The following is a 26,620-nucleotide window of genomic DNA, read 5'->3' as shown; positions in this document are numbered from 1 at the left end:
GTCGTAAAATTTTTATTAAGTATCGCAATAAATGCTGATTGCTCTTTCATAATTTTTCTTTCAGTATGATACCCTGCAAATACTAATGAATGACATAACTCAAACGACGGGCGATCGTCGCTCGTAAAATTTGTGGGTCTTTTATGCATCGTATCCGAATTCGGTGATTTTAACGATATAACAAGTAATCAGAGCTGGTTAAATCTCTCTATAGTTTCTTCGCTTTCCAATGACAAATTAGAAAGAACATTTTGAAGTATTGCGCGGTAAAGAAAGCTGAGATCGTGATAAAATCTATATATAACATAATTTCCTAATGCCTCAACTCTTTTCCCCAGATTTTAGTGATTTCATGGTTTTCAATTCACGAAATTTCCTCCGTGCCGCTTTATTTCTGGTGAAAATTTCCCACGTGACCGCGTAATTTTCATGGTGGAATTTCGCTGCTTTCCTGAACCTGGAAAATAGGATTTCGATCCTGCACCAATCGTAAACGTTGGCATTGAATTCTATTTCCGGTTCTAAATTTGAACGCTGGAATTTTAAACCGACTGATTTCCCCCGAGTGAATAACCGTCGTAGCGGATGAATTGCAGCGTATAATAATGCAGGCGTAGGTACGTATGAAGACGTGCAGCTAAAGACGACGTCGAGGACCGATGACGGCTCAGATTCTTCCTGTAGATTTTAACGACTGCGTTTCAGCGGGGCGGCATAAATGCGATACTTGTAACGTGGATTAATGTGCAGAAAAAGACAACGGGGTCAGCAGCTCCTCTAATGTGAGACGCAGTGATGGCGAGCCCGATGGATCGTCGAATGATCAGATACGTATAACATACATAGCGTAGCCTTCCTTCGAAAGCAGCGGCATGCCGACGAGACGTATATAACCACCGAATCTCTCTCTCTCTCTCTCTCTCTCTCCCTCTCTCTCTTTCTCTGCGAGAGCGCTCGTCAATCATTAGTTGCCATCCCCAGCTGACGTCCAACGCTTCGTATAATAAGCTTGACGCGCTATTCAATCTTTGAAGACTCCTTTACCGAGTTTTAAGCGTGATGTCACGTGACCGGTTTAGGGTTTTGTCGGAAATCCATCTCATTCGTTTGTAAAACTCTGAACCGGCTTGGAGTTTCTTGTAAAATGATTGTGCTATTGTCGGAAAGTGTGCTCTGCTCATTTAGACCTGAATAAATGTCGTACGGATTTTTTATCTATTCATTTCGCCGCGAGACGGGCAGATTTTGAGGTTATTTTTCGCATTAAATCAGTTTTACGAACGAATGAGATAGATTATTGGAAAATCTCTTAAATCGGTCATGTCACACCACGCTCATAATCCTCGAAGGGAGACTTCTGTGAAATTTTGATAAAAACTATGTTCTAGTTTCTCGAATAAGTAAAAGAGATGTAATAAAAAATTCCACCCTATACGATTTGGTTCCTAAGGTAGTATGTGTACTGAAAAAAAAAAATTACATTTGGCCAAAGATTTCTTGTGTATTACTGCCAAAAATTTCTTGCGCATAGACTTTCAGTTTAGAACGCATACATTATGTGCTATCGTGATATAAATCTTGTGAGAACTTCTTCATACGACCTTTTTCAACCATTTCAAAAACAAGAAACGCGGTATTATAAAAATTACACCGAACCCCCCCCCCCCCCCTCCCTTTTAAGGAGGTTGGTTGACCGAACATCGATATTATTTAATAATCTCATCACAAGACAGTCACGCATTGGGTATTTATCAAATCATTACATTCGCAAGTTATAAATATCTTTCATAGATATGAAAATAGATAATACCGGAATTATAAAAAGAACTTGAATATCCATGTTCTATTTCAAATATCTTCAAAATGGTCAAGATTATAGTATAATCGAAAGAAGGGAAATAATTATTCGTAAATAGGATTTTGTCAAGGTACACATGTTTAATTTATAACAATTTTTCAAATTTTCTTCTGATATTTATTTTGTACATTCACATTGAAACATGCTATCGCAATTTGCCTTTACGTAATTGTCATTCCTCCAAACTCGGTATAACATTGAAAAATCCATGCAGCAGAGGATGACACTTGGTACATTTCATCACCAGCCTTCAGAGTTCGCGGGATATCTTGATGACGCGAAAGATATGTACTTATCAAGAAGAACATGACGCGTAGCTGAACTTGTGCGGACTGACAGCGACGAGTTTCTACTTCACTTTTCTCCATCGTATTTCATGCAACGATATCTGACATACGATATTTTTCATTCAAAGAGTAGCATCGTCGAATAGCGGTGTAAATTTTGTCCTAACATCGAAGATACATAAAACTACGATTTCGAAAGAGAAAAAATTTGCGAAAAAACAAAATCTACATGTCTTTGTTATTCCAATTTAAAGGGAAATGTGTGCAGTAGACTGCCAAAAAAAAATACCTTTTTCTTTTTTTGATCTCCGACTTCAACTGGATTTCTTACGTGTTAATAAAGTGACTATTACAAAAACTCAATGCGGCACCGCTTCAAAAAATTTCACGGCAATTTCCTTTCACGAGGACTAATATTATGTTATAAACTATGGTTTCATGTGGTGGGAGATTGAAAAGAAACGAAGGTTTTTTTGAAGAAGCCTAGTGTACAGTTAAAAAAAGACAAAAATATGACAGAATAATTAACACATCGTAACTACGTGAATACAATATTTTCTTGCATTACATGATACACAGTTTTGAGGAACGAAGAAAGCGCCTCCTGCATAACTCTGTGTTTAATGCTGCACCCGGTAGATGTGTATTATTATACCAGAAATAAGGATGAAACAGCACTGCTTTCTCGCACGAGACATCGGCACATGTTTGCTCTTCGAGATGCCAGCGTTCTAAATATTTTCTACCGCAGCGCTGAGAATCAAACTGCGAAATAAATACTTGGTGTATAAAGTTTTTTTTTACGATAAACGAGTACCTATGTTCATTTTTTATCAAGAGAAAATACGAGCTACAGTTCTTTCCAGTAGGATAATGACATAATTTTTCGCTTATAATTATGTTTTATGTGACTATCAGACTTCGGAATCATTTTTTCAAAAAACTTTATCATTCTGGATCTTCACTGTATTACTATAAGTGTAATGATTAGTGCTCCTGAAATTGAAAATTTTCTCGTATTATAATTTCGCGAAGTTTTCGCAGTGTTCGAATTCGTTATCACGGCTTCTGAGACTATAGATATATGAACAGAATTTCAGGTTGACGAACGACATAATCTTCGTCAAATTATACGCGATGATCGGTAGAGTTGTGCATGATTTCACGTTGAAAACGAAGCAGGTATAAACTACGTGAAAAGTTACGTATCCAGTATGTATACAATCTTCACGTGACCACAAGACACCTACTTTTTATGCAAACTTATTTGAAAAAATTCATGAAGTGCTCGAATTTGGGTTTGATTTGAAAACAATTAGACATTCTTAATTTAAATTTTCTCTTATACCACAGCAGTGATTTATTTCTCTCTGAGAAAGGAATGTAAAGAATGTAGCAGCAGATCAAAATTTTCGTCAGAATCATCTTGCGGGAAAAAATTAGACAACACTGAAGTTGGTTTACTCTGTGGTGCTTATCAGCATTTAATTTTAGAGTCCGACTGATTTAGTGTGATGAAATATTCAGCGAGGCATACATGTATGATTGCTACAATTCTTTGCTCGCTGCGCGTTTACAAGCTCAAATTAAGCAGGGCATGCTCGAGGAATTTGAATTTCTTGACACACGCTGTCATTTGGCAGCCTGTACCTCGCGCCAAATTCCTTCAAGACTATATTCACTCTATTTCCGTGACTTTCTACGTTCCTGCACGTTGCCCCCCACGCGGAGTAACAGTCGGTTCAGTTCTCTCTTTCGTAAGTAGAGAAATAGATGCTTAAACACACGTTGGCTGAAATCGCCTCACGCATTCTTCGGTATTTGTTGTACAAATCTCTGAATTACGTTAATCGTTACGTATTCGACGATTTTTTGCAGCACTTTTTGTTTATACATCAATTTGCGACACTGCGTAACAAACATGTAAACGTTGTTAAAGCAAAATTGATTCTGAAATTAGATCAAGTCAATCACTTCAGTTTCTGGTGTATATAAATGTGAAGTGGAATTTAGAAAAATATTCACGATGTACACTGAGAAAAGTTGTAATTTTTTTAATTACCATGGAATTCTAGTAAAATGAGTATTGCTGTAAGAACGGTTCAAGTATTGTTCGCAGTTAAGCAAATAACTGTTGCGTGTGATTAGAGTTGTAAAAACCGCATTTTATGGTGAATGCAACATTAAATCTGTTTGATTAGTTAACTCGATGTTTTCAGTTAAATAAAACTTGAATATCAATTTATTGTTGTAACAACATGAAATCATCGTAACAGTTGCAAGAAAATGGAGTACTAGTGGCTATAATCACAGGAAATGGTAGCATATAATGAAGATTTTTTGGTTACCGTTAAGCGAGTATAGTCAAAAATCAAGATTAATCCCTTACACGCCATAAGCTGACTTTAAGTGATTTATTGACAAAGAAATTATATTTTTTCGCGAAGTAACAACAGTTTTTATTGATTTGAAGAATATTCTACTCGCATATGATAAAAGGTTCGGAAACAATCAAATTCTGTGGAATGAAAGTAATACAATCCTAATATTGAGGTCACAAGACGCTGTAATTCAGAAAGAAATTCGATATAAGAATGAATAAGCCTGAGAAAAATGAATACCTCTAATTACAACGTCAAAATTTTGTCCATCTAGTCCGATCTAATGGATGTTTATTATAAAAATGTATTTATAACTATGAATTATACATCTAGTTCAACGATATATATTTATACAACTAATTAGCTCCGCTTAAAGGTATAAATTAGACATGGTAAAGTCAGATAATACACAGATTAAAGCTATGAATTTTTCCCGGAAACAAAGATGTGAAAAATTTGCTTTCACCTAATCACGGTACAATCTAGTCAGCGTCGAGTCCGCTAATATCCGCGAGAATGTTCTAGATCCAGATACTAATTAGCAAAGATCGAGCGTTGAAAAGGGCGCCGCGGACAGAGGCGCCGACACAACGTGAAAAATACCGGAAACAAGAATCGCGTAGTGCAGCGGCGCAGAGCGTTTCGAATATCGCGAGAGGCATGTGCGGGAGTGAATATCTATCGCGGAGTGACATTCGCGTATTACATATCCGTGACGATAAGCGTTGACGAATCAAGGACGCCGCGAGAATTGGTAAAAATTGCGCAACGAGAAATGAAGGGCATCACGCCGGACGAAGACTAGCCGGCCAGGTATTCCGTGCGTATTTCTGTTCAACGTCACGAATGAACAGAGAGAGCTCCCTAGCAATCGGACCAGTTGGCCCGGCAGCGTCATCGGTCCACCATGTTTGGCAAAGCTACGGTAGTGTTGCTCCTGAGCGGCGCAGCGAGGAATACAAGATATCTGTGCAGAAATGGAGCCAGGAAATACACCCAGCAGCCGGGTTACAGTCACAGAAAAATATCGCGCGAAACGATGCGTCAGAACTACTTGAACACCAAGGCGAAGTGTGAATGTGAGTAGAAAACTTTATTCCCTCGATGATACGTGAGACGCGATCGCTGCGGTAACGGAACGACGCGAGACGCGAGAGCACGCGGCCGCCTAGCGGAACCTGAGATTCTAGTCGCGTTGCGCAGGTCGAGAACTTGGCGCATGCGCGATGATTATTGGCCGGTAGCCTAGCCTAGTCTCCCCGATGCTCCAGTTCGATGATTCGAGCACGCGTGCTCTCGCTGCTCTTCGCGATTGATCCGCGTACACTCGCGTTAAAAAATGCGAAACTGAGGCGCAACAAGTGTGAGCAGGATGCATTTCTTGTACAGCTTAAAATACGTAATACGCGATAATTGTTACTGTATTATTTTGTGTATTTTGTTTTTCAGATGTATTGTATGTACCTGCAATTCTCATTGAATGTAGGTTGTCTTATTGTACTTTATTTTCAGCGGTCTAAATGGATTATGAAATATAATAGGAGCACGAATAAGCGGATTATGATACATTTTTAATTTACATTTTCAACGTTTTTAAATTTTTCCAACAGCTTAGGACGTGACACACGTTTGACATTTTCTTTTCGTCACTGAGAATAAAGTTTAGTCCTGTGTATATCTATAAATATTATACTACCCCGACGTGATAGCGTACCTAACAGACAGACGGGGAAATACAGATTTGGTCGCGGTTAAGGTGACACTCCCGACCAACGAAAAACGGTGGAGTTTTCAGATTTGCACGTAAAACCGTAGTCCGAAACAACATTAAATTTCATATGGCCGGTTTTTACCGATAGACTAAAATGTCACTGTTTTCGAGTATCATCAAAGCCTACGCAGACTGACGTGAAACCACTGGAATAAGATCACTCAATACGGTTTTTTTTTTGTTTTCTCTGCAAAAATGATGTATTTAAAATAGCGTTTCTGTAATTGAATTACCACTCAATGTAGGAATACAATTTCTAGAGTTATTTCCGCATGAAAAAAATGTTGTTTACATATTTCTTTGACATTGCATATAGAATTGCACAGTCTGCGACGTTTTCACGTCAGTTCTGCGCACTGATCTCTACATTACACGAGTAGGCTTCAATAATATTCAAAGTAACTGAGTTTGACGCGGTCGGTAAAGACTAACGGTAGTGTCTTCTTAAACAACAAAAGTTCACTAAAGTCAACTCTTCTTTACCGACCGCGTCGAATGTCACTTCGAGTGTCAATTCATTTGACTATCGTCAAAGCGTCAAAAAATATGCTATAATCGATCCGAATCAGAGTTCATACGGTTTTGGATTCAGGAAAATTTTTATAGTAATTTCACCCGTCTGAAACACCAATGATCATATATCAATCATAATTTGCAGTATTGTTAATTTACGTCGATGATAAAGGATAAATATTTTCATTCAATTTATCTGAATTTAGTCTAGTTGCTGACTTTGTCCCACTGTTGTATCATTATTTAACCCAAACTATATACGTACGTACAAGTGTTATAATCTTGAGTATTGGTATCGAAGAAACAAACGTGTTTCGAATGCTGTGTAAACAATGCGTGAGTAAGCTAGCAATAAGATGCAAAATTTCACGGTATTCAGTGTATTCGTATCATCGCAGTTTCATGGCAGCTTGATTCTGATTGTTTACCTTTTATTAATTATGTATATCCTGCACAATTTACTCTTAAAAATTTCTGGCCAAAAATATTACGAATTATGATTCAGACGCCGCACGATTCAGACCGTCAATCAAGTTAATTGAGCTTAAATTAATTAGAACAGTATTCTCTAATAAAGATAATTCCATAAAACCTGTGAATTCAAACTGCAATAACCCAGGCATAAATTAAAAACTTTCGAGGGATAACATTATTTAGAAATTTGGTTGTTTAATGCCAGGGCATATTGGTCGCTGAATTTCGATTAATTAAAAGTCATTTCTTCTTACTCCTCGTTTTTTTAATACTCGCATTTCTTCAACAGGTCTTTATTAACTTATTGCTCATAAACTAGTATTAATTTACATTGATATTTAAAATTGAAATATTTGGAAAAAGACAAACTGTTTGAAAAGCTGTAAATAAAAATTCTTTCTGGAAAGAATAAACTATGTGTACGAAAGGAATGATAATTCGTCAAAATTGGACATTCATAGCACATTTGGTCATGTTGAAATATTACAATATTAATAATAATATTACCAACGACAAGACAAGGACAATGACATGATTTGTTTGAATCTGTCAATAACTGAAGTGGTACAGTTCAAATTCGCGGTTCTTGAAGTTTGTGTATGGCGAGAGCATATTTTTGTGCTTAAATTCAACCCGATCATTCGAAGCTTGGTGATTTCAATAAATCATTGCGTACGATGAATAAACAAACAATTATATAACAGTTTTGGCGAAATGAATATTTATTTTCGCGATAGCATTGTCGGTAGGTAATTCATACGGCACGGTTCAAATTCCGTTTCGTTTAACATAGAGTGAGGGGATATTATATGTTACGTGCGTACCTTATACACAGAAATATGCAGTTAAAATTGCGTTTCTGAATACATTATACAATTTGTACGTACAGAACTTTGTAGAAATATTTTCAACGGCTCACATCCTTTATTCTATCCTCGTACAGTCAAGTCAGTTTTCATCATTTATATTTTATCATTGGATAAATATTTTTTTTTTTTTTGTAATTTATTCATTTATTAATTTTTTCCCAACTCTACAACCTTGTACTACATATTTTTGTCAATTTAGTTGTAGAAATAGAATGTGCGGAGTGTACCATAAAGTATTGTGGTTCATATCATTATAGACTCTGGTCAATGCAGGCTTTCCGTTGTAGTAAGGATTTTTTATATCATTAGAGAATTGATGTGACTCCAATTGCAAAAAATTTATGAAACATCATTGGAATTGCAGTAAAGTATAAAAGTTGGTGTATTTCGAAGCCTTAAAATATTTTTAGGCTCAACGCCAAGCTAGGTACCGTAACACGTGTTTCGCCTGGCGTGCAAAATACTTGAGCGAGATGTTCTTGTCAAACATTTGTTCACGTAACACGTTGGATCGTGAGAGTTTCTAGTATGACTGTTGCCGGAACTGTTGCCAAAAATATACAATTAGCATTGTCGTTGTATCGGGTGACACGAAGAAATGACATTTGACGAATGTGAAAAATGCCGATCGATTCGTGTTTTAATTATCTAATGGTAACCAGAATTAAACAAATAGAAATGAAAAAAATTAATGCATAAATGAATCATCAGTGATATGCACATAAAGGTAATTCAATCTTTATGAACCATTTCAAACCTTTGTACATATTTGTTTCTACTACTTGTAGAGCAAATTTTCATGATTTTTTTTTTTTTTTTGCACAAATTTTTCCTAAAAAATCATGACCATTTATTGAAATTTCACCAATACATACGATGAAGGCTCGTGTTTTGAAACGCTGGAAACCTCTAACATTTGTAATCAAATCAATGACCGACTTTGAACCGTATCTTCAAGATAATAATTACACTGAATTAATTCCTCATTTGCATTTCATTACGATATCTTATTGAAAATCATTAATTTGACATATGTATGTATAATATATGTACTCTAGTTTCGAAAAACGGCAAAACAGTTCCCTCGAGTAGCTTCTCAATAACTAAACTCTCCCATCATTGTTACAAATCGCAAGTTTCGAACGTTTGATTGCCAATTTTCTAATTCTATGGTCGAGAAATGTCTTGACCAGACTGTTTGCCCAACATCTTCAACGTCGTTACCGTACGAAAATCGCAAGATATAACCGCCGTTAAGTACCATGTCACGGGGCCCAAGAGTCCCATAAAATCACGTAATCCCTCATCTAATCACATATAACAGGGTTCTGCAATTCGTCCCCTCTTCCGTACTCATTACATATAATAGCTCGTTGCACGCATCCGTGAGTTTATTTATACACGTGCAATTTTTTTTCGCGATGTTACATCGCCGGTTTGTGTAATACGTCTGCGACAGATGAAAAACGTATTCAACTCCAATTCCTTAACTGCAAAATAAATAGGAACGCAATGCAGCGGTTGTAACTCGCTGATCAAGATTAGTCAGCTGGGCATTAAGCTATTCCAATCATCACCCACTGACACTGATACCACTCGTCGATAAGAGCTGTGGCTCTGAAGTCCGAACAACGGAATCATTAAATACTTATACGTGGGTAATTGTGTCATCCACAGAAGATTTAAGAGATGTAAATTAAGCTGCCATTGCAGTTAGAAAATTTACACGGTGATGAGAATTGGATCATAGTACTTTTCGCAGAACCTACGATAGTAAACAGAAACAGCAGCCTGGAGCGAAAAATATTTATTCCATGCGACAACCGTATGAGTTATTTTTTTTTTTTCACATCATTAATTGCTTGGACAGAAAATTGAAAATAAAATTTACGCAGTCTACGATTAGTATCCCATTGGCTTAACAAATGAAACACCATATTATAGTTGTAAATGTAAGGTGAAAAACATATTATAATTTTCGGATTTTCATGGAAAATATATCTATTTTAAAAAACTCCAACGTGTATGGATTTTCAACGATTGCATACTTTCATCCGTTGAAGATAAATAATTACGATGCCAACTCTGAGTATCATTCTAAAATAGTACTGAAATTCAAAATGTTTTAACTTTCTCTAAAAATATTCTAAACCGGTATGGAAGAATATAATTATAATTCTAGTTTTCACTAAAATCCAGTTTTGCACCCAGAAATCTTTATGTATCGTTTAATTTATAATTGCAGTACGTCATACTGATTTACAATTACTTATACGTGCCTACTTTTATGTTTCTATGAAGTTTCTAAAACATTATTTATTTGATAGTTGATTAAAAATCCCAATACACATACGTGTAACGTATAATGGTTATACGATCATTAAAATCACCGTAAAGACCGGATGCAACATAAATCATGCCTGTATAGCAATTTCGTAAAATGCTGTTTGTCCCACTTGCGTCGTGTAAACTTTAAACCTACCCAATCAAAACGCACGCTGTCAAAAAAAAAAAAAATTATCTACAGTTTCCTGTATTTGTTCCAACTGATTTTCAAACCTGCAAGTTTGCGCGGATATGCAGAATATGCGCACCAACAATAAGTTCGCAACTATCTCAGATGTATTCAATTATTAAATCGTGATAAAAATCGCTTGACATTCATGCGGCAAACGTGAGAAACTGCAAACATATATCTACTGCAATATTTCAATGCATAATTCAAAATCCTCGTGGAATGTAACATGTGTATAAAACTATTTTTTTTTAAAATTGATAAAAGAATGTAATCATACTATGATACATGCACTATGTACGATGTATTGAAAAATAGTAGAAAAAATACCTGTAATACATAGCTACCCAATTCAACGGCTAGATGAATCGACCGAGACGTACACACCTTTATGTTCAAGTATGAATGTACGTGTACAATTCTACATACGTGATCCACATAAGCAATTGGGTGTTACCAGCCCGTTGCCGAGTAGCTTACATATATGTATAAACGTGAGTATACATGCCGTGTTGAATATGTACGTGGTTGTACGTGAAGTGAAAGCACGTTTATCATTAGCCTGCAGGTTGACTGGTCATTAACACCGCCTTGTTTTACTTATCGTCGTCTGAAAATCAGTAACAATTACTGTAATTGTATATTATGTGTACAACGTGCATGTCAGTTTTCGAACACGTACGGGGTATTATTTTTTAAAATGAACAAGATTTTGAGATTGATTTTTAGTATTTACTGGATTTTTAGTTATTTCGTTTCGCCTATCGAAAGAATGAATGAAAATGTATTAGCTCGTCAATAAGCATCGCTCTATCCACCAAAAATTTTATGGAGTGAATATTTCACATAATCCGAAATGAACCGTTTTTGAGAAATGATCTTAAAATTTATATTTAAACAATTGAAATGTAACCGATTGTCTGTCTATATTGGTACTTGTCTCAGAATTCGTAACAAGAAATCAAAAATTCAAATTTTTTTACGTCACAATTTAAAATATTTGTTTATTTTCATAAGATGGAATGTTTTAAATATTTTACTATGTGAATCTACGATCCAAGAATCAAAAGCAAAAAATGTGTCGAGACTTTTTTAAATATCTTACTTTCTCATATCGTTTTTGAGTTAGTTTTAAATTGTGAAGAATTGAAACAGGAAATTTTTAAAAACTTTGTAACTCGAGAAGAAATTGAGGTAAAATTTTTATTAAATGATCGTGATCTGTACTTTTAATAGGTGGAATGAAATGAATCAAAATTAAGCACACAAAAAATTCAGTCTTGAAATCTTATTCGATTACAAAAATAATGTTCCATATCTACATGCATGGATGAGAGAGATTTTCATCGCAGTCTTCGTGGGTGCGAAACGAAATGTTGAATTATTTACACGCCGATTATCATTTCGCATAAAATATGTATAATGTATTATTCTCATGTGGCAAGAAAACTGGTAATTAAAATTTAATTCGCTGAACTATTATAAATTCCATTTCACATGTACCTACACACGTGCTTATAATTCCCAATGATTTCCTTTTATAACAATCATCGCTTATATCTGTTGTAAAGCCTACAGCGACAGTTAGCGATAGCAGTAAGAAAATATTTTATTTACCGGACAAAAATTAAAGCGTTGAAAAATGCACGATTAACGGTGCTAAGAAATATTCAGCTCGCCAATTTTACAAGGAATTTGCAAACCAAGTGATGATTTTATGTTCCGTAATAGGTGATGCATTTATATAATTTTCCTCGGTGGCCATAGATTAGGAACCTTTCAGAATGTCGCCGATAATAAATTTGCGACAAAAATTCTCTTGTTTAGCAAAAAAATTACCATTGGACGTTAATGCAAACGGTGTTTTCGCGTGCAATGAGCTCGACCTGGAGGAGGTGCAAGTCTATGGCTTCGATTATGACTACACACTGGCATGTTACAAACCGTCGATGGACTACCTGCTCTACAACCTGGGACGCGACATGCTCATTCAAAAATACAAGGTGACAGCATTTTTCCTATCCATAGCCGACATTTTTTAGCACAACTTCTTCAAACTATTTATCACATGTTTTCTGATTTATTATTTAGTAATACTTATTGGGTACTGTATGGTTTCATTTAAATCTGTGTCGGTTGCTCTGACGATGAGTCAAATATGGTTTCCAAGAGCATGGTTTCAATTACATTTCTATTTTTTATTTCTGAAACGTTTTCACCAAAGTTTGTAAAATTAGACACAATGTTGTGCAGACAGATCGCACAGGCGTACAAAAATGTTCTCTGTCAAAGTCTGAACTTTGTCGATAAGCTTTTTAATATATTTCCAACTTGATATTGTCATTTCCCTCCATTTATTCTTATTTTCTAAACTTTCTTGGAAAATTTATTTCTCTTGTATACCTAGAAAAACGGAGTACTGGTGGAAACTAATTTTTAACTCTCTATAAATATATATCAAAGATCCAGTGACGGCGAATCGACTTCACTTAATTTCAGGCACATTTTTACTTTCGATAAATCCAATAGAATGTTGTCAGTAAAGCATAGAGTTTTGGGAGCAAGAAATTTCATTGTTTGAAGTGAATCTTAATGAATAGCAGATAAACCTTCTATTAGTTTCATATTCAACTAAAATTGGGTTGCTTCTAGTGATAAATTTTCTTGGGTTGAATCAAAAAAAAAGAATATGAGAGTATGTATTATGAAAATATGAGTTTTTTTGGGTGAAGGTGAAAATATATGAATATCAGGGAATAAAACGGTCACAATAAAAATTTCGTTACAAAAACGGTGATGTCAAAACAATGTTTCAACATTTCGATTCTACGGCATAGGAATAGAAGCTGTGAATTTATTCAAATATTAATTTACGAACAAGTTCTTATAGGCGGAAAAATCCTCTACCGTGATTAATGTGACATATTTTGAAAAAGTGTCTGTAATCATCCAAATATTAAAGCATTGCGACATGCAAAATCTGGTAATTACGTAATTTGGCTAAGCAGTATCCGGAGGAAATCGGGAAGCTGGAATACCCGGAAGGATTCGCAGTTCGAGGTTTGCACTACGACATAGAAAAAGGGTTACTTTTGAAACTGGACAGTTTCCTGCAAATTCAGCTGGGCACAGTGTACCGGGGTTTACAGCGGGTGCCTGATGAGGAGGTCTTGAGGCTCTACAAAAACAGGATAATACCCATCGCCTACGTAGAGGCACCGAATAAACACACTCAGGTGAAGAATAATGGAGAATCTTGGAGCGCATATTAAATACGATTGCTGATTTTTCTCTTTGTTTTTACCATTTCCGTTGCATGTCATCTCCACGTTCCACCCGTAGCTAATAAACGGACAGCGGCGACTCGACCAACCAGATCTCATGAGTTTGTATTTATGTTCAATTTGCTCGTTTTGCTGTCGAATGCATCTACTTCATTTCGTTTTTCAGTAGTCAAAGAATCAAACTTACTTATTTCGTAGCATTTTATTTTTCCATTCAATTCCACATAATATCCCGTTTTTTTCATATTTGGCGCAGTGCAAAATAGAGGAAAAAAATTTACATTTATATCGGGAGTGCTGAGTTTGAACTTTTTTGTGAAATTTCATGTTCATACCTAAAATATGTATATAACAACCGTTTTCGGTATTCAATGAACTGGTGACATAAGGAATAACGTGAAGTTCGAAAATTTGCGTACACGATATAAATTTCAGCTGTGTTTAACATGAGTTTCTTTTGATTGCATGAGACTGTTGAATTTGGAAACACGAAATTTGGATTGTGTTCTAGACCAAGCAGGTGAGTCAAAATTTGAAATATAATAGTCAAGATAACTAAAAAGAAATAATGTGACCGTAGAAAATGGCAAAACGGTTATTTATTTCATATTTATCACATATCGATCGCAGGATCCACGATCAACGAAGATGGTTCAACTGGCTGATCTGTTTTCTGTACCAGAAATGGGTCTCTTGTGTAACGTTGCTGAATACTTTGTGAAAAATCACATCGACTATCATCCCGAGATACTTTTCCGTGATGTAAAGGTGAGAGCGATGTAAAACTTTTGTGATTTTTTCCACCATAATCTGAAGAATTAGCGCACATGTTGACGTTCAACAGCACGCATTGCATTGGAATTGTATCGTTCCAGAATTCGGTGCAAAGCTGCCATCCAATAATGCACCAAACTGTGGTCAAGAATGTTGGCGATTTTTTGGAAAAGAATAAGGACATGAGAAAATTTTTCGACAGATTGAAGAGCATCAAGAAGAAGATGTTCCTCGTGACCAACAGTCCGTTTCCTTTCGTGTAAGTGGATTCATTGTCGCTGCAGAATTGAAAAAATGCACGTTGCAATTTTATGATCCATCGATCAGAAAAGATCGCTGACTCCGTGCAGGAAAGTATTGGTTACCGCCCAGTTACAATTTGTAATCCGAGTGATATGAAATCATAAAAGACAAATCACCCATTACTTCCTATTTTGTAATTTATAAAATGTAATTCACCTTTTTCTCACTTAACAAAATTTCGTTTTTATTACAAAATGCGACATATTTTATATTTTTATATTGAGTATCGATGAATTCGAAGCTTCACTCGAGGATACTTGAATTGATATTATTAGTTTGAATTTTAGTCAGGGAAAAATTACAATTTGCTCAGATAAAGTCAGGGATACGTTACAGAATTTCTATGACTATTTTTAGTGGCCAGCACAATTTTATCTACCTCCAATTACAAATTACAATGTAATTTTCACTTATACTGTCGTATAAATTACAAATTGTACATTCTTAATTCAAAATGGACGTATTACAATCTTACGGATTACTTGTGCAGAAACGTCGGTATGAAGTTCCTGCTGGGTGAGGACTGGAAGGATTACTTCGACGTAGTTATCGTTCAAGCTCGAAAGCCCCGATTCTTCACCGACGAAACGAGACCACTCCGCATATACGATGAAAAGAAACACACCCTGCTCTGGGACCGTGTAACCAAGTTAGAGAAGGGCACAATTTATCTCGAGGTAAATGATCTGTTATCTCAGTCTTCGTCCAAAAATACTAGAAATCAATTTGAAAGAACGTGTAAGAAAATTGGTGTATCGTAAGGGAACGGTCAAACAACTCCAAGACATGACGGGCTGGAGGGGACACCAGGTGTTGTACTTTGGTGATCATCCTTACAGCGACCTCGCGGACGTTACCTTGGAACACGGTTGGAGAACGGGAGCCATCATCACCGAACTCACCGTAAGCACACGTCAAAGTTTTCGTGATTTTCGTTTACTGATTTGGTCCTCCGATTCATCATCTTGTCATAATCTGTATCGATACTAAGAAATGTCTCGAATTCGATTTTTTTTTTGCATCAAATTACTTTTAATTTCCAACCTTGATTTTACATTTGTCTAATTATTTTATGGCACAGCTCTAACCGAAGGAATCAAAAATAGACCATGCCGAACTTTTACTTTCAACCATTTCTTAAAATAAATTATTCAAGTTGTGTTGAGAAAACCATAGCTTTTTGCATCTGAAAAAGTTCACACAAATGATCAAAGCCGATGATGTTAAGATGGTTGGTTGGCGGAAATCAGTACCGTGTATCAATTTCATTACGAGACAGTCGTACATCGAGTATCGATCAATTTATTATATTCATCAGATACGAAAATTTCTGAGATCATGTAAGAATAAAAAATACTGGAATTATGAACAAATTTTTGAAAACGAATCTTCTTAAAGTGTAAGGTGAATCGAGATTCCAGTTCTTTCTATTTCGTTCAGAGGGACTTAAATATAAATTTAATTTCAGCACGAAATCGACAATCTCAACGATCCAGAGTTTAAGAAAAACGCGAATTGGCTGCAAATGCTGACGGCGTTGATCGAGGATCACCAGGATTACGAGGGCAAGGAAGCGAAGGTTCAGTTGAACGAATGGATGCGAGAAAGGGATAATCTACGCAACGATATCAAACGCGTATTCAACCAACAGTTTGGTTCAGTCTTTAGGACGTACCATAATCCGACCTACTTTTCTAGGCGTCTCTTTCGTTTCGCGGACATCTACATGAGCAACATTACCAACCTCTTAAACTATTCGACCACTCACACCTTTTACCCGAGGAGAGGAGTCATGCCCCATGAATACACTAACTATTTCGTATAAACCGTGCGCAAACCGAGCCAAAACCATCATGCGGTATAAAATATGCGTTACGAAATTGATCTCGAAATATTTGGGACGAACGCATCGTATTTTATTCTTTCCCAAAAAAAGAAAAAAAAAGATAATCAAAATTCAAACGTATTGAGAAAACAGAAAGAAAATAAGCATCCTAGTTTCCTTCCTTTCAGATTACAATTTAAGATCGACCTCACACTATTAATACGCTTAAATTTATCCGTAAGAAGTTGACGAAATTTAATAGTTTTTACAAATACAATTTTCCTTAATTGTAGTTTATTTTTCCCCAGTAGTAGAAACGTTGCGTGAAATTCAAATCCTGTGGGGAAATTCAATAGCTTATTTCGTAGCGCTACAGTTTGTTCAAGTTTATCGATAGAAATACCTAGGAATGTCAAGATTTACTTTTACGTTGAAAATGTTGCCAAAGCTTAAGTTGAGTTATAGCTTATTATGATTAAGAACTAATTGAATGATCGATCGATTTATATAATAAGTTGACGCTACGTTTGTCTGAAACGAATCGTACTCTTATCGTTGGACGTTTGCAAGTACAAATAGATATGTAATGCCCCCGAGTAACATCGGGATATCTCAATCAATCTGATCGAATAGATAATTACAATTGATAGATATAAACGTACGAGTATTAGCAATGATCGGATAAAATATTCGTCAGATATTAATTTATTTAGCTAGAATTTACCATGGGTAATAAAAAATGATAAAAATTTTATTTGTGATGCGCGAAGTGAACGATGTTTCCGGATATTAACTGAAATCGCAGTATCTGATTTTCGATTTATTCATAAAAAAGTAACATTACACACGTATTGTAATTACAAATGAAGGCACGCGAAGTTAAGGATAATAACTTGGAGTTCCAGACATTTTTCTATCGGTTGTCAGACTATTACCGGTTTCTAGAGTCTGTTGACATCTTGTCATTATTACATCAATGCCAAAATTTGAGTTTAGTAATAATTATGAACAATATGAAATTAAAAAATTACAATACTGCGTTCTTTTCCGTGTCTCGATATCATCATTTGGCTTGAATAGTTGCGTATCTCATGCCAAATTTCAAACGTAAGATAACCGTTACTCGTAGATACTTAAAAAATGTTGAAACGAGTCATTATGCATGTTACATACGTACTATAAGAAAAATTACGACATACCTAATCGAATACAAAATGTGTTTGTGTGCAACGTGTCTTCTATATCAAACGCACGAGTACAAGTTGTATATTCAGTTCAGACCACATTCGGTTTTTGATAATACTTTGCAGCTCTAAATATTTATCAGAGTTTTCAGTTTGCGGAATCTATTTTTATTGTGACTAAATTGTGCGGGAGTCTGAGCCGAATAACCAGATTGTATCCTTGTGAAATCCTTACCTAATCACTATAGGTACTATGTACATATAATAAAATGTAACCACCACCGCGGGATAAGTTTTATCGTCGGAACACTGCCTGGGATGAATAACAATCCGAATGATGAGATTAATTACGTAGGTTCTGTTTTTTTTTTTTTATGTCAATTATAGCTTTATTTTATTATAAATTAATTTCAGCATGAAGTCAATTAATTGTTTAATCAGAGCGTAGTAAGCGGTCTGGGTGATGTTTAATAACTATCAGAAACAATTCAAATGAAGCGTATTAATAATACAATAATCCAGTCTCGTTAACGTGTCGTGAAAATTTGAACAATCTTTATTGTGAATGTTCGGCAGATTTAAACTCCCATACCGTTGTCACTGGGAGATCTGATATCATCGATCTTCAATATCATTTTCACTAATTGCGTGGCAAGTAAGATTTGCTGCTGCTTACTCTTCAAAGATTCGATGACGTTCTGGACTTTCATGTCTGAAAAATAAAAAAAAGAACTTTAATTTTAAAGATTTCAGTTTGTTAAAAACGGATTTGTTTACATAGAAAAAAAAACGCGACCAAGCAAACACAGAAGGTACATTTTCAACAAAATACACCTACCGGTTGTGCCAACGTTCATGCAATCGATTCCAAGACTAGAGTTTGATTCGGTCAACTGGCGCGCCTTGGCTTCAGCAAGAGCATCGACAGGAGAAAGTCCTGCGTTTTCTGCCAATGCCATGGGGATGGCCTCGAGCGCATCAGCAAATGCACGGAATGCATACTGCTCAAGGGTGCTGATCTTGTCGGCATGAGCGGCGCATGCTAATGCACAGGAAACTTCGGCTGCTCCACCTCCATAAACTATTCTTCCATCCGTTACGAGATTGCGCACAGCACAAAGTGCATCGTGGATCGAACGTTTCGCTTCCTCAATAATCTGTTGACAGTAATAAATGTGCTTACGGAGTACAGTGTGCTTTAATGAAAGGGACAATGATCAAAAACTATATTAAGCGTCGACGATTTCTTTCGGACTAGAATGAATGCTGCAACTAAACTTAATCAATATTTTATAAAGAAAATTTTGTAACACAATTCGATATGCAATGAATTTTTTTTATCATCAATCAAATGCTTATATGCAAACTGTGCTATTTTTTTTTGCAAGGTGTCTGGCCAGTTAGACGCATTGAATGACATCGCTGAAATTCTCCTTGCCATATTTTTTAACAAGACTATTTTTATAAATTAGGCGTCTGATCGTAATGTGAAAAAAAAAATGCATACTTACCATTTTATTGCCTCCACGAATGAATATGGTTACTGCTCGTGAGTTTTTGCATTCCTCAATGACGAGCATGCGGTCCTTTGTGGTTCCAAAAGTCAACTCTCTAACCACACCCGCGTATCCCAATTTATCAGGAGTCAATTCTTCGAATCGAGGAACGATACGACCGCCGGTAGCGATGGCAATCAACTGAGGATTGAATAATCAGCATTATAAAAATTCTTTCTTTTTTGACAATATCTATGATTACAGTTAATTAATGAAGAAAGTGAAAAAACCCTCAGCTCTCATAATTATTGATCATTAGGGCCACTGCAACAGATACGTCCCAAGTCGACTTTGTGCTCAAATGAAGCCCACAATAGGTTCGAAAAATTAAGTATATACATTTTCGAATGAATTAGAGGACTCATAATTAAGAGAACCAGACGCTTGGTTTCGCAATGCTACCCCCTTCTATTGCGCTTTCACATCATTGGGTTGTTTATAAATGGAACTGAATGCTCAGAATTTCGAATTTTGGTAACATGATGGATGATGCATGACAGTCTTCACTTACCTTTGTGAAAAAATTCATGTGAATAAATTAACGATACGTATGTCACACCTTTTGGATTAAATTGACCGAGTAGATTCAATACTTCAAAATTGAATAAATTTCACCGACACTTTTATCGAATTTCTAGATGCCGCAGAATAAAATAAACTTATAAGCACCTCGATTTCGGGACCACCGACCCACCGAACAGCGGGCAGGTGTTCCTGGAGGAGAAGGTGATTGGCTTCGTCGTCAAATCCCCACTGGCAAATAGCGAGCGTTGCCCCGGCTTGTTTGACTTGAGATACCATTTGAGTGAATTTTTCACGTTCATATTCTCGTAATGCTCTGTAGTCCTCTACAGAAGTCACGTCAAGCTTATGTTTAGTTTTCGGTTTTGGCGGCTCAAATGGACAAGTGAGAATTGCCAATTTCACATTCTCCAACCTCTGTAACACATCGAGTATGGAAACAGTGTTATACTCACCGTTTCTAACGATTTTAATAAAAATTTACACTATTCTGCAACCAGATTGTTCAATAACATCACATAGGATGTTGATCTCAATTGAAATTTTAACTGTATAAACTGTATTTTTAAAATGCTTATTGCAAAATCGATACAGCATTTGAGTTTTTCAATTACTCAAATACACGAGAATCAAACATGCTGATAATATGGCAAGGTGTCTGGTCAGGCAGTGCATTGAAGAAACTGCTGAAATTCTCCTTGCAGATATATCAATACAACAATTCAAACTAATAGTGCAAAAGTTTAGAAGGTCAAATTTTTACGATGCAAAAGCAGACGCTTTTGTAAGTCAATTTCGAATGATTAGAATTAGTGTAACTTGTTCCTTAAATTAACATATGAATTTCATAATCACGAACTCTGTAAATGCGATTACTCGCAGGATCTTGAATGTGGAAGAAAAAGAAAAAAACGACAAAAAAATCGATCAATAAAAGGTGATAGTAATTACCTTAGGCATTTGAGGATGACTGAAGTCTTTGTCTACAACAACGCCACGAACTAACATTGTGTCTTCAAGGCGTCCTCCAACTTTACCCTCTAGTTTGATTAATTCAAAATTGACGTCTCGTGTCTCCAAATCAGCGACAGCCATCACTGCATTCACAGCAATCTCCGCCATTTGTCGGTGACACTTGTTGATGCTGTAATAATAATGAATAAAAAATTAACGAAATACAACATTGGATGTTTGGAAGAATTTGACATGTAATATTGACAAGTTGACGCAATATTATCTCAACTTGCACTCACATTTTGGAACCAAGAGTAGTCATGGCAGTCTTGATTAGAGGTTCCAAGTCTTTGAGGTTGACTGGGAAAGCCTCCGCAATAGTGTCTAAATGTTTGTTCGCACATTGGGCTGCAAGCTCGAAACCATCAGCTATTCGGATTGGGTGAATTCCTTTGTCTAAGAGCTGTTCAGCTTGCTCCATTAGCGCGCCAGCCAATACTGAGGTAAGAGAAGTGACAAAATTTGTGACAATATTACGATACAGTGAAGCTGAAATTTGTGACATTGTATTTGTAAGAAAAATCGTCTTTGTGACTTGGGAATCGTTTTAAATTCAGTAAAGCACAATAATAAAGTATATATGTACTCATGCATCATATTGTGAAAATTGAAATGCTCAAGTTATTCCAAAGTTTGAAAATAGCGAGTTTGCTTTAGTTAAATTGCCCAAAACAGACAAATTTACATAATGGCATGAATACAGATGTGAGACACATATCAGTGCGTGCAGCCAATTAAGAATAGCTGCCCAATGGTTCAGAGTCTCAGATCGATGAAACTTAATGTTGCATGGTTTTTGTATTGTTTACATATGAGTTTCTCGAGACAATCGAGATTCACACGTCTCAACATGCTTCATCGCAGTGTAGAAAGTTCTTTAGATGTGTATATATTCATACCTAACAGCTAGAGAAGTGGGTGAATTATAGAAATTTGCATCGGGTCTTGATAAAAAATTACTGAATTCTGTTGGAGTTTGTTTTATTCCACGGTATATAGTTTGACGTTTAATTACATATTTCTTTCTGATAATAATTTGATTCAAAGCAAACATAATATGTATAAAAGAAACTCGATCAATATACTTTTGAATAAAACAAACCCAATCGAATTGAAGAATAGATGTTTGAAATTCACCCGCTATTCAACCATTTACTCGTATATACTTTGTTAATTTACAATCCTTGATTCCAATTCATTGTTACTGAAATTGCTTTGTATTCCTTTTGTTTGTAATTTTCAACTAATATCATCATACCAATTTTTTTTTTCTTATTATTCATCAATTTTGCATCCTATATGTCATTTTTAATGTTTTATGATTTAAATGTAGATTTGATGTTCTTACCAACAACACCAGTTGTGCCATCGCCTATCTCATCATCCTGCGATTGAGAAAGCTGCACCATCAACTTGGCGATTTCATGATCTACGTCCATGTTTTTCAAGATCGTAGCTCCATCATTGGTTACTGTTACATCACCATCGGAGCTAACTAACATCTTGTCCAACCCTTTGGGACCCAAAGATGTTTTCAAAGTATTGGCAATACTTCGAGCTGCCAAGATATGCGACTAGAGAAGAGAGAACGAAATTCAGTTATATTGATATATCATGAGAATCAGTCAACTGCATAATTACATACAAGTACTAGCAACGTACATTTAATTTTAAACTACAACTCCAATGTAAATATACCAATGTATAAGCTTGATCCCTGTACTTATGTTAGATTACAATTCTTCTGTAGAATTGTATCAAGTTTTCACCCTCAAAAATGTATTACAGGTTCTCTTATAACTTATTAGTAACTTAACTATTCACGGTTTACAATAAGATTTTATTGTAGAATGAAAGTTTTTACAGCACTTCGGGTTTATGATATCAACACAATAAAATATTGAAACAGAAATCACTGTTTTGAAATTCTAGGTGGAATTTACAAATGTAGAATTCCAAGAATACGAATATATCTTACTTTAGTGGAATTTACTATGATCTATTGAACTCCGGACAATCTTAAAATCGCAATATAACATTGATTCCTGGAAATGCATAAATGTTGCATTAATCTTACAAGCTCAGACCGCAGTAGTTTAACGAATACTGAGAAAATACTATTTCCCATCTTTCTCTCGTTTAATATAATTAATCAAGTTTACTACCAACCACTCAAAAAATGTTTCAAGATGGCAGAAAACATTTCTTCAATGATGTTTAAATTGTTATGTAAAACTATATTACTTATGTTCGCATCTAAAACTTTTGAAATTTTCACAACCTTGTTCTATTTGTTATGCTTGAGTAACAATGAGTTACAAAAAAACATACAGTAAATACATAGTCATCGAAAAAATACTACCAATAATAATGCATTGTGATGAAGTACAATAACACAATTTTTAAATCATGTGAATCTGTTAAAATATTAATACAGATTGTAAGTGAACTAGCTTGTAAGAAACACATCAGTAAGCGTGGTCCATTAATCGAATCACTCAATGGTTCAGTTTCTCATATTTTATTTTATCTTGCACACTTTATTAAAAATCACAGACAAATTTCATATAAAAATTTTCCTGTGTCTCAAGGTGCGTAACTGAAAGATAAAAATTTGGATTCAAGTAACATGTTTCAGAAAACACAAAGTCAAAACATACAGATGGACTGGCTCTTCCGCTGTCCTTTGAGTTGAATCTCAAGTTGGACGTGGTAAAAAGAAAGTATTTTCAAGCATTACCATTACTTCACCCATGGAGATGACAAGAAAGTTTTTTTCCAGTAAGGTACTTACTGAAGTTGCAAAAATGTGAAAAGGGTTGTCTATAATTGAATTCTGACAGGAAATAAAAAGTAAGCATAAGATGCAACTGTAATACCGACGCACAGTGGTCCGAAAGCCCGAATTCTTGGCCAAAACCCCCAAAACCGAAAGTTATCATCCGAAGTAAAGCTTCACATATTTGTCAATAGATAGCATTAGAGCTTTGAAATCCAAAAGGGCAGATGTTCATATTCATTCCATGGCCTGTGGTAAGCCCTCGAAAGTGACCATTGTCGAGACTCGCGCGGGACTGTGGTGTGTGCACGCTTTCGAGCGCGCGAAAAAAAAGGCTGTAGTTTTTTCAATTTTCATCAAAATCGAGTCAACCAAAATGGATATTATTCCTCAAGGTAAGTGAATTACATAAATTTTGTGAATGAACCAAGTTTCGGAATTTATGGCGATGATATTTATGATGCAATACGAGTGCTGCAAAATAACCTATTTCATTGAATTGCATTATTATCTGTAGAGAATTAGTTATGATCCCCGGAGATCCTGCGGAGATCTCAACGATTCCTAGTGTGAAAAAGTATAGAGAATGTGAAACCGTTGGCATCGCCTGCTCGTTTTTGCTCCATTGGTCAAAAATACGCATTCTTTGAAGCAGTGTTTTGTCGACTCGGTCGGAGCCTCGTGGCCCGCCTCGTGGGATTGGTGTAGCGGGGTGACGCAGACAACGTCATTCATCGAAACGACGTCGATGATGAGAATTCAGATAGCGATTAGTATGTATCTTCAAAAATTATGTTATTTTGTTTTATAACAAAAAAAATCTGTATGAATTAAAGGAATTAATTTACAAAATATCACTTTTGACAAAGTTGTACCATTTTTCACGAAATATTTCCGCCATTTTCGGTCCACCATTTTTAATTTCGCATTTTTGCATTCGTTTTCGGAATCGGCGACCCCGAAAACATTACTAGTATGAATTTCAGCGAATTGGTATCATTTTTCGCGAAAAACATCTGCCATTTAACGTCAGCCATTTTGAATTTTGAATTTTTGTTTTTTTTTTCGAAATCAGTGACCCGAAAAATATTCGTATTATGAATTTCTAAAAATTCGTACCATTTTTTGTAAAAAATATCCGCCATTTCGGGGCCGCCATTTTGAATTTCGCATTTTTTCATTCGTTTTCGGAATCGGCGACCCCAAAAACATTAATAGTATGAATTTCAGCGAATTAGTATCATTTTTGGCGAAAAACATCCGCCATTTAACGTCCGCCATTTTGAATTTTGCATTTTTGTTTTTTTTTTCGGAATCAGCGACCCAAAAAACATTTGTATTATGAATTTCTGAAAATTCGTACCATTTTTTGTAAAAAATATCCGCCATTTTGAATTTCGCATTTTTGCATTCATTTTCGAAACCAGCAAGCCAAAAAACTGTAGGTATAGTAATACTAGCAATTTTCACTGAGAAATATTTGAGTTATTAGTTTTGACCAGGAATTCGGGCTTTTGGACCACTGTGCATTGGTCAAAAATACGCAGTCTTTGAAGCAGTGTTTTGTCGACTCGGTCGGAGCCTCGTGGCCCGCCTCATGGGATTAGTGTAGCGGGGCGACGCAGACAACGTCATTCATCGAAACGACGTCGATGATGAGAATTCAGATGGTGATTAGTATGTATCTTAAAAAATTATGTTATTTTGTTTTATAAGAAAAAAATCTGTATGAATTAAAGAAATTAATTTACAAAATATCACTTTTAACAAAGTTGTACCATTTTTCACGAAATATTTCCGCCATTTTCGGTCCACCATTTTTAATTTCGCATTTTTACATTCGTTTTCGGAATCGGCAACCCCAAAACAACAACATAATCCCAAAGTTCGAAGTAAAATATCACGAATGCGCGAGGCTCTACCGGTTTACGAACACGTGGCGCGTACAAAATTGCAAAGCCACCACGCGATCAGCACTTTGGTGAAATTAGGTAAATTAGTGTGCACGAAATAATGCAATTTATCTGAATTAATAAATGGAATAGTTATAATCAGTGTGATCAGAAACTTATAACAGAAAATGTAATCAATGGAAATTATAAAACATGTGCATGCCTCACCTTAATCGCATCATTGCCGGTCAAGCGACTCTGCTTGTCTTGATCACGCAAGATAATAAAAGGTCTTCCGTACTCATCGAACGCGATAGAACCAGGAAAAGACATGTTTTGAATGAAAGTAGTTCAAATTCTGTGATGTATGAAAAAAAGTAAACTCGGGCGATCGAACCTCACTACAGACGTGCAGCCATTTGGTCACTCACTGGCCACTGCCGAGCGTCTTCTTCCTTCCAGAGTGTTCCACGGTGTGCTCACAAAGTAGAACAGAGTGACCTCAAGGACTGGCCACATTGAACGCAGATGTTTTTTCGAACACTTCAACAAGCACACCAATCTACAGGTGCTCGGGTAGGTTTCTCTCTGTACTAGAGTAGAGTGTAATCAACGTTTGCCACACTGCAGCTATAAATACTCCTAGACAAATTGTTTCGTATGTTATTTCGTATAAACTACTTCAACGCGCATACCCGTCAGAGGTAGGAATAAAGATCTTTGACTTCAATCGAAAAGTTTGTACTCCAGATAAATGGCATTTATCTTCTCGTTTCAGTAGCTGCGTTGATATTCCAAAAAATAAATCGGTCACTAGTT

General features: G+C 35.8%; 2 protein-coding genes and 1 long non-coding RNA gene across 6 annotated transcripts; 2 read left to right on the top strand and 1 right to left on the bottom strand.

Moving 5' to 3' along the window:
• The first annotated feature begins 5,055 nt into the window (after window positions 1-5,055).
• Nt5c (5' nucleotidase C) lies at window positions 5,056-18,084 on the top strand. 3 transcript variants are annotated; one of them, XM_069134990.1, is made up of 9 exons: window positions 5,819-5,925; window positions 11,012-11,162; window positions 12,496-12,671; window positions 13,677-13,904; window positions 14,583-14,720; window positions 14,828-14,985; window positions 15,520-15,706; window positions 15,792-15,932; window positions 16,498-18,084. In XM_069134990.1, exons 2-9 carry the CDS (start codon window positions 11,153-11,155, stop codon window positions 16,852-16,854), a joined length of 1,395 nt encoding a protein of 464 aa, XP_068991091.1. In that variant the 5' UTR covers window positions 5,819-5,925; window positions 11,012-11,152; the 3' UTR covers window positions 16,855-18,084. The 3 variants fall into 3 exon arrangements, with proteins under 3 accessions (XP_046476124.1, XP_068991091.1, XP_068991092.1); XM_046620168.2 differs by lacking the exons at window positions 5,819-5,925; window positions 11,012-11,162 and adding an exon at window positions 5,056-5,605; XM_069134991.1 differs by lacking the exons at window positions 5,819-5,925; window positions 11,012-11,162 and adding an exon at window positions 7,128-7,146.
• Window positions 17,662-26,254, bottom strand: LOC124216077 (T-complex protein 1 subunit epsilon-like). The gene is made up of 8 exons (XM_046620165.2): window positions 26,030-26,254; window positions 22,479-22,704; window positions 21,370-21,568; window positions 21,068-21,260; window positions 20,264-20,533; window positions 19,550-19,735; window positions 18,877-19,195; window positions 17,662-18,750 (listed from the first exon to the last, which is right to left on the bottom strand). Exons 1-8 carry the CDS (start codon window positions 26,132-26,134, stop codon window positions 18,617-18,619), a joined length of 1,632 nt encoding a protein of 543 aa, XP_046476121.1. The 5' UTR covers window positions 26,135-26,254; the 3' UTR covers window positions 17,662-18,616.
• Window positions 23,991-25,610, top strand: LOC124216079 (uncharacterized). Of its 2 annotated transcripts, none has more exons than XR_006882521.2 (3): window positions 23,991-24,304; window positions 24,427-24,682; window positions 25,402-25,610. It is a non-coding gene; the product is annotated as an uncharacterized lncRNA (long non-coding RNA). The 2 variants fall into 2 exon arrangements; XR_006882520.2 differs by having other exon boundaries at window positions 23,993-24,304; window positions 25,412-25,610.
• Window positions 26,255-26,620: the final 366 nt, after the last annotated feature.

Source organism: Neodiprion pinetum, chromosome 4, assembly GCF_021155775.2.
Source record: "Neodiprion pinetum isolate iyNeoPine1 chromosome 4, iyNeoPine1.2, whole genome shotgun sequence".
Taxonomy (NCBI): Eukaryota; Metazoa; Arthropoda; class Insecta; order Hymenoptera; family Diprionidae; genus Neodiprion; species Neodiprion pinetum.
Note: the sequence above shows the minus strand (reverse complement) of the source record. Positions and strands in the feature narration are given on the sequence as shown.

Excerpts from the sequence above, each read along its gene's own strand:
- Nt5c (XM_046620168.2), top strand. The coding sequence starts at position 5,434 with ATGTTTGGCAAAGCTACGGTAGTGTTGCTCCTGAGCGGCGCAGCGAGG. Across the intron at positions 5,606-12,495 it reads CACCAAGGCGAAGTGTGAAT|CAAAAAAATTACCATTGGAC; the intron begins GTGAGTAGAAAA and ends TCTCTTGTTTAG. Across the intron at positions 15,933-16,497 it reads CCATCATCACCGAACTCACC|CACGAAATCGACAATCTCAA; the intron begins GTAAGCACACGT and ends ATTTAATTTCAG.
- LOC124216077 (XM_046620165.2), bottom strand. The coding sequence starts at position 26,134 with ATGTCTTTTCCTGGTTCTATCGCGTTCGATGAGTACGGAAGACCTTTT. Across the intron at positions 21,569-22,478 it reads TGGCACAACTGGTGTTGTTG|TATTGGCTGGCGCGCTAATG; the intron begins GTAAGAACATCA and ends CTCTTACCTCAG. Across the intron at positions 18,751-18,876 it reads CATGAACGTTGGCACAACCG|ACATGAAAGTCCAGAACGTC; the intron begins GTAGGTGTATTT and ends TTTATTTTTCAG.